Raw genomic sequence first — 12,714 nt, forward strand, 5'->3', positions numbered from 1 at the left:
AGCTAAGATTTGGAAACAACCTCAACCTAAGTGCTCATCAGCAGTTGAGTGGATTAAAAAACAGTGGTACATCTACACAATGGAATACTACACTGCTATAAAAAAAGGAACTTTTATCATTTGCAACAGCATGGATGTACCTAGAGAGCATTATGCTAAGTGAAATAAACCAGTTGGAGGAAGATAAATATCACATGATCTCACTCATTTGTGAAATATAATGAACAACAAAAACTGTTGAATAAAAATAGATCCAAGACAGAGAAGCATCAAATAGGCTGTCAAACTTCAGAGGGAAGATTGGGTCCAGGGTCGGGGGGCAGAGGTAAGAGATTAACCAAAGAACTTGCTTGCATTTATATAAGCATAACGAATGGACAAAGACACTAGGAAAGTGAGGGTATGTGCTGGGTGGGGAGGGGAGGGTACATGGCTGGGGAGAGGTCAATGGTGGAGGGGGGGAGATACATGTAATACTATATGTAATACTTTAAACAATAAAGAATTTTTAAAATAAATAAAAATAAAATGTACTACAAAGCAAAAAAAAAAAGAAAGAAAGAAAAAAGAATAGCACAGATTGCAGTGAGCAGGCAGCACACCAAATGATTTCATGGAGATCGCCTTTATTTTCACATTCAGTAGTCAGGATGAAATTCCACATTAGATGTGCCTTTTTGCGAACCCCAGCTTTGACGAATACTTCCAGGTTTTCAAGTGGTAAAAAAAAAAAAAAAAAATCAAGTTGCAACTCACTTCCAAATTAGCTTTTACTCATTGCGTACACGTTGATTTCTCTTTTGCTGCATAGCCAAAAAAACGAATGTTAGGTCAAGTTCAAATTTCTTTATCATTCAGGTCTACATCATTTAAATAATGTTCAGGAAAGTTTCGGTTGCTTTTTTAAACTACTAGAATGCAGTCCTTCCCCAATCACAAATCGTTTTTCCCAAGTCCTCCGCCGGCAGGAAACAGTTCAGTGGTTAGGAATGGACCTCTGTGACTGCAGAGCGGGCTTCACCACTCAGGAGCTGCCGCACTGTCTCAGGAAGGCAATCTCGATTTCATCCATGATTAAAGCAGAGGCGACCGTAATGAGACTCTGCCCGACTCTATAGGGGCGTTGGGACACATCAAACCTTACATTCTTCCTTGGTTTCAAACCGGTTGGCGTTGCCCCCACAGCTGCCATACCAGAACTGTTAGCAAGCCCGCTTGTCCTTGTTATAGTACTACTTCAGGGTGTAATCCTGGCACTCGCCTTCCATGGGACCCATCAAACAGGGACCTGCCACAAAACAAAGGCGAGGGGTTGAATTTCCTGTATGACAATGACAGGAAGGGAGCAATGGTTTGGTGGCACAGGCCTGAAAATGAATCCTAGCCCCACTATCTACTTGCTGTGTAGCCTTGAGCAAGACACAATCTTTCTGAGCCTCAGTTTTCTAGACCAGTGGTGGGCAAACTGTGGCTCACGAGCCACATGCGGCTCTTTGGCCCACAAAATACCACGGTCTGGGCATTAAAAGAAGTTTAAGTTTAAAATTTTTGGCTCGCAAAAGAAATTTCAATCGTTGTACTGTTGATATTTGGCTCTGTTGACTAATGAGTTTGCCAACCTTTGTCCTAAACCATACAAACAATCTTAAAAAAAACAAAAAAACCTTCATAAGTTGTTGTTGTAAGGTGTTACATAACATGTGTGAAAGGTGTAATACAATTTCAGGTATTATTTTGCACAGTACCTAACACATTTATACTCAACGCATAAATGAGTGAGTGGATGAATAAATAAATCTTTCTGATACTGAGAATTCCTTACTTGTTTATTATACTTATTTCCCTCTTTATTCAAACCATCTCAGTCGCTTCCTAATCTCAAAGCCTTCTAATAGCCTAAGCAAATACAGTTTATGTATTATTTATTGCATCTTGACACTTACCCAAGAACTTAATATTAAAAGGAAAACAGGATGTTCCTGGGAAATGCAGAAACCGTTGGGAATCAACAAGTGACAACCGAGCAAAATCTGGGATACAGTGGGTTCTAAATCAGACATTAATTTTCATTGTAGGCCAGCTCCTTACCTCCCGTTTCCCTGGGCCTTCCAATCACTCCCACATAAGGAAGTTATCTTGCTTCAGAAAGTGAGCATTAAAATTGTGGTTTGTTCCTGGGAAGCTACTGATACACTCTCATTAGTGTAATCAGCACAGACTAGTTCTCTTGAATGAGTGACCAGATGCGCTGGACCCAAGGGGATGAGATGCACTCTTAGTGGGGTAACGAACAGTCCTACGCCTTGAACAGGCACATTGGAATTGGTCTGCTGCATGGCTCTGACTTAGGGGTTGGGGGGGGGCGGGGGTAAACAGGCAGTGAGGGCTCAGGAGAAGGATCCAGAGAAGGATACATGCAAATGCTCCTCCAAAAATATTATTGGAGTCAATAGAAAAATATTCCGGTGGTGAACTTTTGACTGTACTCTCTGGATCCAACAAAAAGATCAAATAGATTGAGGGCTCAGCAATCAGCTGACACCAACTTCTACCATTACAAACCAATTCCAAACTGACAGGCCAAGGACTTGTTTAAATGGATCCTTACTTTGCCCTGGATGGGTGGCTCAGTTGCTTAGAATGTCAGGCCATACACCAGAAGGTCTCAGGTTCAATTCCTGGTCAGGACACACAATCAGGTTGTACAATAGATTTGATCCCCATCAGAATGCACATGGGAGGTAACTGATCAATGTTTTTCTTCTCTCTCTCTCTCTCTCTCTCTCTCTCTCTCTCTCTCTCTCTCTCTCTCTCTCTTCTCCCCTCCCTTCCCCTCCCCTCTCCTCTCCTCTCCTTCTCTCTACCTCTTTTTCCCTTCCTCTATCTCTAGAATCAATAAAAGACATATTCACAGTTGAGTATTTATAAATAAACAAACAAATCAATCAATCTATCTATCATTACTTTTCCTAGTGAGACTTTGTGGCTTTTGGCTTTAGAAGTCCCACCCTTGAATTTAATCTGGGAGACAACCAGCGGTTTATTCTTCAAGAGCAGCATGCCTCGCCGAAACCAGTTTGGCTCAGCAGTAGAGTGTCAGTCTGTGGACTGAAAGATCCCGGGTTCGATTCCAGTCAAGGGCATGTACATTGGTTGTGGGCACATCCCTGGTGGGGGGTGTGCAAGAGGCAGCTGGTCGATGTTTCTCTCTCATTGACATTTCTAGCTCTCTATCTCTCTCCTTTCCTCTCTGTAAGAAATCAATAAAATATATATTTTTTTTAAAAAAGAGCAGCATGCCTTACAGACCCTCTGCAATGAGGGACATATTCTATGTCCGCACTAACACAGTAGTCACTGCTCATGTGACTGTTGAGTATTTGAAATATGGCTGTTGCATCCAAGGAACTGAATTTTCAGTTTTATTTAATTTAAATGATTTTCTATTTAAATAGCCCATGTGGCTAGTCGTCGGTCAGCACAGCTACAGGAAGTCAATCCTCGATGCTTTAAACTATCATCTCCAAGGTACTCTGTGCAACCTAAAGGAGCCTCAGAGTCGTAAGTTTTCTTTTATCAGTATGATATGGCATTTGGGGGGGGGGGGGGGGGAGGAGGGGGAAAGAAAGTTTTCACCCAAGCAATTATTGCTATGTCCTAATGTTACATTCACATTGTTTTTACCAAGAGTGTTAACATTGGCCTTTCTTAAAAGAATTCTATAGCAGCAATCAATTTTACTCAAACAAGTCCACGGAACCAGGAGTGAAGAAAAGGGGAAGAGAAAGGAGAACACTGGATAGGTTTGAAGAAAAGCTACAATGAGATTGCAATACGCCTGGCCTGGTTCTCTCTACTGACACATATGTCTCATGATGTAGCCCTTCTTGGAGGAGAAAGCCATGTGTGTGTGCTTTGGAGATAGCACTGAAATTGAAAATTATACCAAGATCAGCCTGGGTTCTATGACAATTCTTTACAAGTACATGCAACAAAAGGTTGCAGGTACCATGGAAGAATTTAGCTTAAGATACAGGCACACAAAGAAGGCCATGAAAATTTAAGACTACATAGGGGCCAGAAAGGACTCTAAGTAGTAGTGAAACTTGAACTAAATATTAAGAGATGAGTAGATGAGCCGAAACCGGTTTGGCTCCGTGGTGGAGCGTCGGTCTGCGGGACTGAAAGGTCCCAGGTTCGATTCCGGTCAAGGGCATGTACCTTGGTTGCGGGCACATCCCCGGTGGGGGGTGTGCAGGAGGCAGCTGGTGGATGTTTCTCTGTCATTGACGTTTTTAACTCTCTCTCCCTCTCTCTTCCTCTCTGTAAAAAAAAAAAATCAATAAAATATATTTTAAAAAAAAGAGAGAGAGATAAGTAGATGGAATCCAGGTGGAAGGCAGCAAATGGACAGATGAGCATGAGCAAAGGCATGGGGACTTGGAATAAAGAACAGGAGATCAGGGCTACTGCAAATGGTGCAAAAGGTGTATGTAGGGAAGTGGCAACCAGTAGGCCTCCGAAGACACTGCAAGGTCTAATCACAGAGGACTGTGTGCCTTATGCAGGCATCTGAACATTGTCTTATAAACCAGGGGAATGTCCAGCTCGTGAAATTATTTGGTCTGGCCCTGCCCAGGCATTAGGGTGAGATAATTAAGTGTCTGACCAAAGATAGCAGGCTAATTTTTAAGTTGCTATGTTTATATGACCCAGAAATGATGTTATAAATATCCAAATGGCCCTTGGCAAGAAAAAAAGTTCCCCGCCCCTATAATATAAACCATTGGGAAATAAAGAAGACAAACGACAGGATCAGATTTCCATTTTAGATAACTTAATTTGGTGTTCAGAATGGAATAGGAAGTAGGACCAACTGGAAGAAATGAGACTCGTTAAACAGCATTGCAATTACACTCAAGGTGAAAGCCAAGGCATTAAAAGGGAAGATTGCGGGAAAGGGAATGGAACTGAGAGATGCTGAGGAGGAAGTCACACGAAGATGTGGTCACCAGTTAGAGGCAGGAGAGGAGAGGAGAGGAGAAAATTAGTGATGTTTGGGTTCTAGCTTTCCATTCCTGGGTCAGTGGAGGTTCATTCCAATAAAGAATAAAGGTGAAGAAAATTTGAATGGGAAAGATGAGTCCCATTTGTTTAATTAAGTTTGTCTGAAATGACTGCGGGCATGTGCAATGGTGCCATCTGGAGGGCAGCTGGCTAAGCTGGTCTGCAGCTCAGGAGAGAGTGCAAGATGGAAGGTAGGGATTTGAAGTCATCAGTACAGAGGAGCTAGAGGAAGTCATGGCGGGAAAACTTGTCCCTGTAGGATGTGCAGAGTCCTTGGAGGACTGAAGAAAGGACGTTGGGGAAGGCATTGCAGGTTTACCATCAAATTCGTGAAGCCTAAGCTTCAGGGCCCCTCATTTGTATCAAATATTCACTTTTGATTTAAATGTTAATAATTTCATATGCTTTCTAAATTAAAGAGGGCTCCTAGATGATAAATTTCAGGTTTTATGAAACTTGGTTCTTTCTGTGGGGCTAGACCTGGAAAGAGGAGCCCAGGTGGACTGGTCAGAAGTAGAACAAGAGGAGAATATCTCTGGGGCGAAGAGAGGACAATGTTTGAAGAAGGTTGCAGCCAGCAATGGCCCCCTCCCAAAGAGCTCAAGTCAAGACTAGAGACAGCTCTTCAGAAATCTGGGGGACCCTCAGGCCTTTGTTTTTGTCTGTGAGTAGGACTGAATTAGATGGCCTGTCAGCTGTCCTCCTCCTCTTTCACCTTGACTTTGTAGGAAAGGCTCCTTTGGAGCAGGGGTACTCACTCGTGGCTGCTCAGTGGAATTGCTGGGTAGCTCCCCAGCCCAGCAATTCTGATTGAATTGGTCTGGGATGCGGTCTGGGCTTTGAGAATTTTTAGAGATTCCTATTTTACAGCCAAGACTGAAAACAACTGCCTCAGCGAAGTACCTGACAATATTACATACTGAGAACACAATGGTCAACAGGTGAAGTGCGATCCTGAATTTTTCAGCTAAGGAGGTAGACTGTGCTGCTGGGAGTGACCACTCCTCTGTCCATCAGTTTTGTTATTTCCTTTAAACATCTGTTTACTTTGGAACCTAAGTGATAGGACATATCTGCATCTTAATACCTACCTTGGGTTGTAGGCTTGTTACGTGGCAAACACATAAATTAACAAGTTTTATCCTCAAAACAACCCTGTGAGATAGGTATTCACACAATTCTCACTTTACGGATCATAAAACTGAGCCACAGAAGTGTGGCCACTTAGCTAGCTGCCCCAGATAGAGAACCATCTAGGCACATTCAAAACCTCTGGGCAATTATCTTATTTATTGTAAGCAGGACTGACCACCCACTCACTAGAAATTCTTCCAGCCATCTTTTTCCCTACATTTTACAAACTTGAGAGTCAAATCCTCCCAAACCTCTTTCTAATGCTGTCACTGAGTTGTTCACTTTGTTGAGCCCATGTAAGGGGTCACATCGTATCTGCATTATTACCTGCGATAGCCCTAAATCATTGCTAGTTGTTTTAGATGAACCCAAAGGTTCCTGAAACTTGGTCAGCACCTATGTGGCCATTCATAGATGGAGGAGCTTCCTACAAGCCAGTGCATTGTCCTACAGGTCAGGAGTATGTTTGCTGCTTCTGCAATAGATCATTGCTTCGCCACAATGAAATACAGACATTTCATAGGATGTGCTCCCATCCGACCCACTGAAACAGCTTCTGTTCAGCACCAAGTTTACATGTAGGTGAAAGTTAGTTCTTAAATATGGTCTTAAACTAATTTCTTTAGCTGCATATATGAATTTGTATATTTGGAAGGAAGGTATATAAAAGCCAACATTTGTAAGCTAACACACATAGTATGCAGGATTAAAAAAAAAAAAGATAAAGATTTTAAAAAGTAAACTCAAGGAGTAAGGAATAGTTGTTTTTGTTTTTTACCAGAAGTAGTGTCTGAATTTACTTCTCTCCCATTTTTCTTCTGTTTTGCAGACATTTCTTGTTTGTTTTCTTCAGTGGCATATCCATTCTTTACATAATTTTCAAGTGTTTCTGGCTGAGTTATAGATGTCATCATTGCTGTTCTGTTCTCCTCTAGAAAAAAATGTGTTGCTTCAAGTGCTTCCAAATCATCAGCAAAGCCAGATATGCCACGCTGGCGCTTGGGCAGCCTGTATAAAAACAATCCGTGCCAAACTGATTAACTAAACCATGAGACCTGAGAGATTCATTTCCCAATCGACACTACTGAGCTCAATAAAGCTGTGGGTTTGAGCATTTCCCAATGACTTCGTTATCACATTGGACAAAAGTAGCAATAATATGTTTCGCATTATTAACTTTAATAAGATGGGCATGGGGTGGAATGGAAATTTTTAATTTTTGCTTTTATACACTTATGTGTTCTTTCAATGTTTTATATTGTCCTGTCTTACTCTTAAGGAAAGAAAAGACACACCATATCAGAGTTGTCAAACACAGGAGCATTCTCTCTCCAATAGTTTGGGTCAGGTCAAGGACTGACCCTGCCTGTGACCTTTCTCTAGGTCACAGGCAAACCACAGCTCGCGAGCCACATGCGGCTCTTTGGCCCCTTGAGTGTGGCTCTTCCATAAAATACCACGTGCGGACATGCTCATATAGTGCGGTTGAAACTTCGTGGCCCATGAGCAGAAGTCGGTTTTCAGCCTGGGCAAGTCTATTTTGAAGAAGTGGCATTAGAACAATCAAGGGGCCAAAGAGCCGCATGTTGCTCGTGAGCCACAGTTTGCCAACCACTGCTTTAGGGAGTTGTCTCCTGCAAGAGACAGAGCTATGAGACAATCTCAGCTCTGCCCTCAGCCTACCTCTGAATAAGTGATTGCATCCGAGTGTCCCCTCGGCTGGGGCCCCCACATTCTTCAATGAGCTCTGGGGGTGGGTACTGGTTTGTTCCACCTGAAAGTAAAATTTCAAAATAAAGTCAAGTCAAATAAAGCATAAAATAATATAAAACTTGAAAATAAACTAAACATAAGGTAAAATGAAGCATAAAAACAAAATATTATCCATTAACACAAAAACTTAAAAGACAAAATAAACTCAAATAAAGCATAAAATACAGTAAAACACACAACAAAGCAAAATAAAAAGCAAAACAAAATAAAAATGAAATGAAGCAAAACATAAAATTAAAAATCCATTGACATAAAATTAAAAAAATGTAAAATTTAAGCAAAGCATAAAACAAATACAAAAATAAAATTTAAAAAATGAAAACATAAAATGCATGCTATCATATGAATAATGTAAAATCACAACATAAAAGACTATAAGAAAACAAAGTGCAACCTAACATAATAAAACATTAAAAAGATGAAATTAAAACAAAGTAGAAAGGGGATTCCTTCAGTCTTCGTCTCCCTCAAAGAATCACTAAGCCATCAGCCATATCTTGCAAATCTCTCTTCCATCTCCTACAACAATAAGAAATCTCAAGCTTGCCAAAACCGGTTTGGCTCAATGGATAGAGTGTCGGCTTGGGGACTGAAAGTTCCCGGGTTCGATTCCGGTCAAGGGCATGTACTTTGGTTGCGGGCATATCCCCAGTAGGGGGTGTGCAAGAGACAGCTGATCGATGACTCTCTCTCATCGATGTTTCTAACTCTCTATCTCTCTCCCTTCCTCTCTGTACAAAATCAATAAAATATATATATTTTTTTAAAGAAAAGAAATCGCAAGCTCAGAGTGCTTCACTGACCTTTCTAGGGCCCCAGAGCTCCCTAGTGGCAAAAGTAGGACTTGAACTAAGCCATTGATCTTTGTGTCTCTCCAACTTGAGGGGCACAAATGCTGTGTCAGTACTTCTAGGTGTCCATCAGATCCCCTTTGAGCCCTTCACTGAGGGGCAGATCTTCCTCAAGTCTCCCAGCAGGAAGCCTTGATATCACACCCACTTATAAACTGAGAAACTCATGTCTCCCAGAAGGAAGGCCTCACAGGTCACTTTGAGGCGCCCTGTACATGACCTGATTTGGATTAGCAGTGGTGGATGGAGCCCAAGACAAACTCCTGGAAATGTGACCAGATCAATATCCACCGCCAAATCCCAATGATCTCCATTATCATGCTAGGAATACAGCTTTGGTACCTGCTGCTCATGAATTTGATTCAACTAGTTTGGTTCTGATTGGAGGTGAGGAGATGGGGAAGAATTCCTGTCCAGGTGCACTGTCAGGGTGCCCCTTAACCTTCACTATTGGCTCCATCCACCCAACCTGAGCAAGTCCCAGAAAAAGAAATGTCATATATTCTTGTTACTCAAAGCGTGGACTACCAGCATCAGCATCATTTGGGAGCTTGAGAAAAATGCAGAATCCCAGACCCAGCTCAGACCTACTGAATCCGAAGCTACATTTGACAAGACTCCCCAGGAGATACATGTGAAAATTAGAGAAGCACTGTTATACACCACTGGATTCTGGGAAATAGTAATAGCAATAACTATGCCACTTAATTGTACAGCACTGGTGCTTTCGAACCCCCTCCATGCACATATTTGAATGTAGGCTTCACAAATAAGGAAGAGATTGTCATTTTCATTTTGGTAAATGAGAAAATTGAGAGGTTTTGGGGAGACTTGAGGCTTCCCAACAACCAGCTGAGAGGTTCCAGACAAAAAAAACCAACACTAGGCTTGGCACAGTGTCAGGGCAATGGCAGCTCAGGCTTTTCAGGAAACAGGGTGCTCCTCTACCATCTTCCCAGAGGTTGTGGGGCTGCATGCACCTCAGCAAGGATGAAGGTTCAATGGGCGCCTGCTTGGCCAAATGCCAGGCTGTGCAGTAGTTCTCCCTCCCTGAAACCCGCCCCGCCCCCCAGGCATCCCCGTGCTCAAAGACTGCTCACTTTTTAGGAGGTTCAGGAAGGCCCATGTGAAGCGCCTGGCGTAGGCCACCTCTGGGTCTGAGATGCCCTGCAGGTACAGCAGGTGCTGCTCAGAGGGGGCGCTGGCCACTCCAGCCAGCTCAGCCAGCTCACGGGTCCCCACGCCCGGACCCAAGGCCAGCACAAACAGAGTGATGCCCTTGCACTTGGCCTCCAGGGACAGAGTCCTCAGCTTCTCCCGGTCCCAGCTGCTCGTCTCACTGGCCACGATGGCGAAGAGAACCTGTGCCCTCCTGGGCAGCGGGGCTGCCTGGAGCACCTTCTCTAGTGTCCACTCCAGGGCGTAGCCCAGGGCTGGGGCTCCCTGCAGGGGGTGGCCCATGGCCTCCCGGATGTGCCTCTGCATCTGTGTCTGGTGGCCATGGGAGGTCAGGAGGAAAGCCTCCAGCACGGGGGGCTGTGACGCTCCCGGCCGGAAGCCTGGAGTCGTGTACGTCACCAGAGCCACGCGTGCTCCGTAGAGAGACGTGTCGGGCTGCGCAGCCACCTCCAGGTTGTCGAGCACAGTGTCCACTAGATGCAACGCGGCTTGGTACACATCGGTGCCGACGCTGTGGGAGCTGTCCACCACGAACGCCATGTCCACGTCCACTGCCAGGGGCCCAGGGGACCTGCACTCCGGGGCTGGTCGGCACTTGTCTGGGAAGGAAGGGCAGGAGAGGCCAGAGTTACCATGCATCCCTTTCCTTTCCGTGCAAACACACTTCCAGACTCTCGGCAAGAACAGGCGCTGCTAAACGGTATTTGCATTGTGTTGACAAGGGCCGCAGATGGGCGCTGTAAGTAAATGCCCGTTTTTCAGGAGAAAGAATTGAGACGACGATCCCACGTTTAATATTTTTAACTACTGGGCCATGTGGCTTCTTCATTTTTAGGTTCCTAGACATCTGCCTGGGTCAGTCCAGGTTCTACCTATTCCTGGGTGGGTGGCCTTGAGCAAATTACTCAGCCTTCCCGCTGCCTCAGTTTCCTCATCTGTCAGACAGGGACAGTGATGAGAATGATAGTACCTACCTTGTGAGGTTTAAGTTTTTAAAATGATTTAATATTTGTAACTGCTCAGAACAATGCCTGATACAGGAAAAAAAAAAAAAAAAAAAAAAAAAAAAAAAAAAAACCCTCAAGTTCAATGAATACCAGCTAGGTCTATGCTTCTTCGGGAGAGAAAACTGAGGCCCAGAGTGTCAAATGAGATGATGGATGTGAAAGCAGTTCATCCGCTGTAACATTCTCTGCCAATGGCAATGATTGCATTTGACTTGACCCAGTTCTCAGGACCAGATCTCTGATGGCAGCGATACATCTTAGTGTGGATCAAGAAGAGGAAACAATTAAATCCCCTTTTGATTTCACAAATAGGACTCCAGCCCTGTGGACATGGATGAAAACCCTCTACACATGGGCATGCATGGGTTTCAGCACAAAATTTTCTCTGGCACAGGCTGGTGTGACATGTGGGACAGAGTGATGGATGCTGAAGACAGAGACATTGAATGACCTGCCAATATCCCATGATGACCTGCCAAATCCAGGCCTAAACCCAGGACTCTTGACTCATAGTTCTGTGGTCTTCTGCCCTTCACACTACGGTGCCACAAAAGAAAGAACACAAACCCAGCCATCCACAGGAACCTGGCAAGACAGGTAAGTAAGCAGAGCAAGAGGCAAGACAATAGGGAGGGAAGGAGAGAGGAGGCACTAGCAGGCACTTGCCCCATCCAAAGTGGGTAGACACAGCCGAAACTGGATTGGCTCAGTGGATAGAGCGTCAGCCTGTGGACTGAAAAGTCCCGGGTTTGATTCTGGTCAAGGGCATATACCTTAGTTGCGGGCACATCCCCAGTAGGGGGTGTGCAAGAGGCAGCTGATAGATGATTCTCTCATCGATGTTTTTAACTCTCTATCCCTCTCTCTTCCTCTCTCTGTAAAAATAAAATAAAATAAAATAAAATAAAATAAAATAAAATAAAATAAAATAAAATAAAATAAAATAAAATAAAATAAAATAAAATAAAATTAAAATTAAATAAAATAAAATAAAATAAAAATAATAATAACAAAGTGGGTAGACACAGCTCAGCTCTGGCTGATTGTGGCCACATGGGAACCCAGCATCTGTGACTCCAGACCATTCTGACTTCCTAAGAAAAAGGGATTTCCAGATTAACAGGAAATTCCCAGATTCTAAAACTCTGCACGTGCCAATAAAATAAGACATCTGCAGAACAGACCTGGCCTTTGGCCACCAATTAATTAATCCTGTTCTATGCACATCAGTCCAATCAGAAATGCTGCCCATGCTTACCATAGCAGAGGACGCAGCGGGCCATGTGCTCCACATCCTGCTGGCTCTTGGTCTCCCAGGAGAATAAGTGAAATCTGTTGGTTCCATCCATCTAATCCAAACACACACACAAGTTTGTCATTTACTGAATTGAATTTAGGCCTTGTTTTTGTTTTGTTTTTTTTTCAATTCAGATGAGAAAAATATTAATATGGCATTTTTAAAAGAAAATAATTATACATTTTAAATAATATTATATATATATTAATATAGGCATACATAGGCATTATATTCATATATATAACTCGTATATATATTGGCATTATCTATTACAGTTCTTAATAGTCATTTAGTTCTCTGGTTCTAACCTGGAGGTTGGACTGTGGATACAAGAGCTGTGGGTTTTCAGGCTCCTGATGTGTATAAACCTCAATCAGTATAATGTTGTGTTGAATGAGGGTCAGGG

At 43.2% G+C, this 12,714-nt stretch overlaps 1 protein-coding gene across 1 annotated transcript in view; it reads right to left on the minus strand.

The window, feature by feature from the left end:
- Nucleotides 1-650: 650 nt before the first annotated feature.
- LOC311631543 (collagen alpha-4(VI) chain-like) overlaps nucleotides 651-12,714 on the minus strand; it is a 93,965-nt gene continuing 81,901 nt past the window's right edge. The window contains exons 34-38 of the mRNA XM_084901732.1: nucleotides 12,270-12,360; nucleotides 9,926-10,603; nucleotides 7,885-7,975; nucleotides 6,980-7,209; nucleotides 651-1,288 (exon numbers count right to left, since the gene is read on the minus strand). Coding sequence (XP_084757858.1) covers nucleotides 1,233-1,288; nucleotides 6,980-7,209; nucleotides 7,885-7,975; nucleotides 9,926-10,603; nucleotides 12,270-12,360 — 1,146 coding nt within the window. The 3' untranslated portion in view covers nucleotides 651-1,232. The remainder of the gene's footprint in view (nucleotides 1,289-6,979; nucleotides 7,210-7,884; nucleotides 7,976-9,925; nucleotides 10,604-12,269; nucleotides 12,361-12,714) is intronic.

Source organism: Pipistrellus hanaki (genome assembly GCF_964339955.1).
Source record: "Pipistrellus hanaki genome assembly, chromosome: 13".
Lineage (NCBI taxonomy): Eukaryota > Metazoa > Chordata > Mammalia > Chiroptera > Vespertilionidae > Pipistrellus > Pipistrellus hanaki.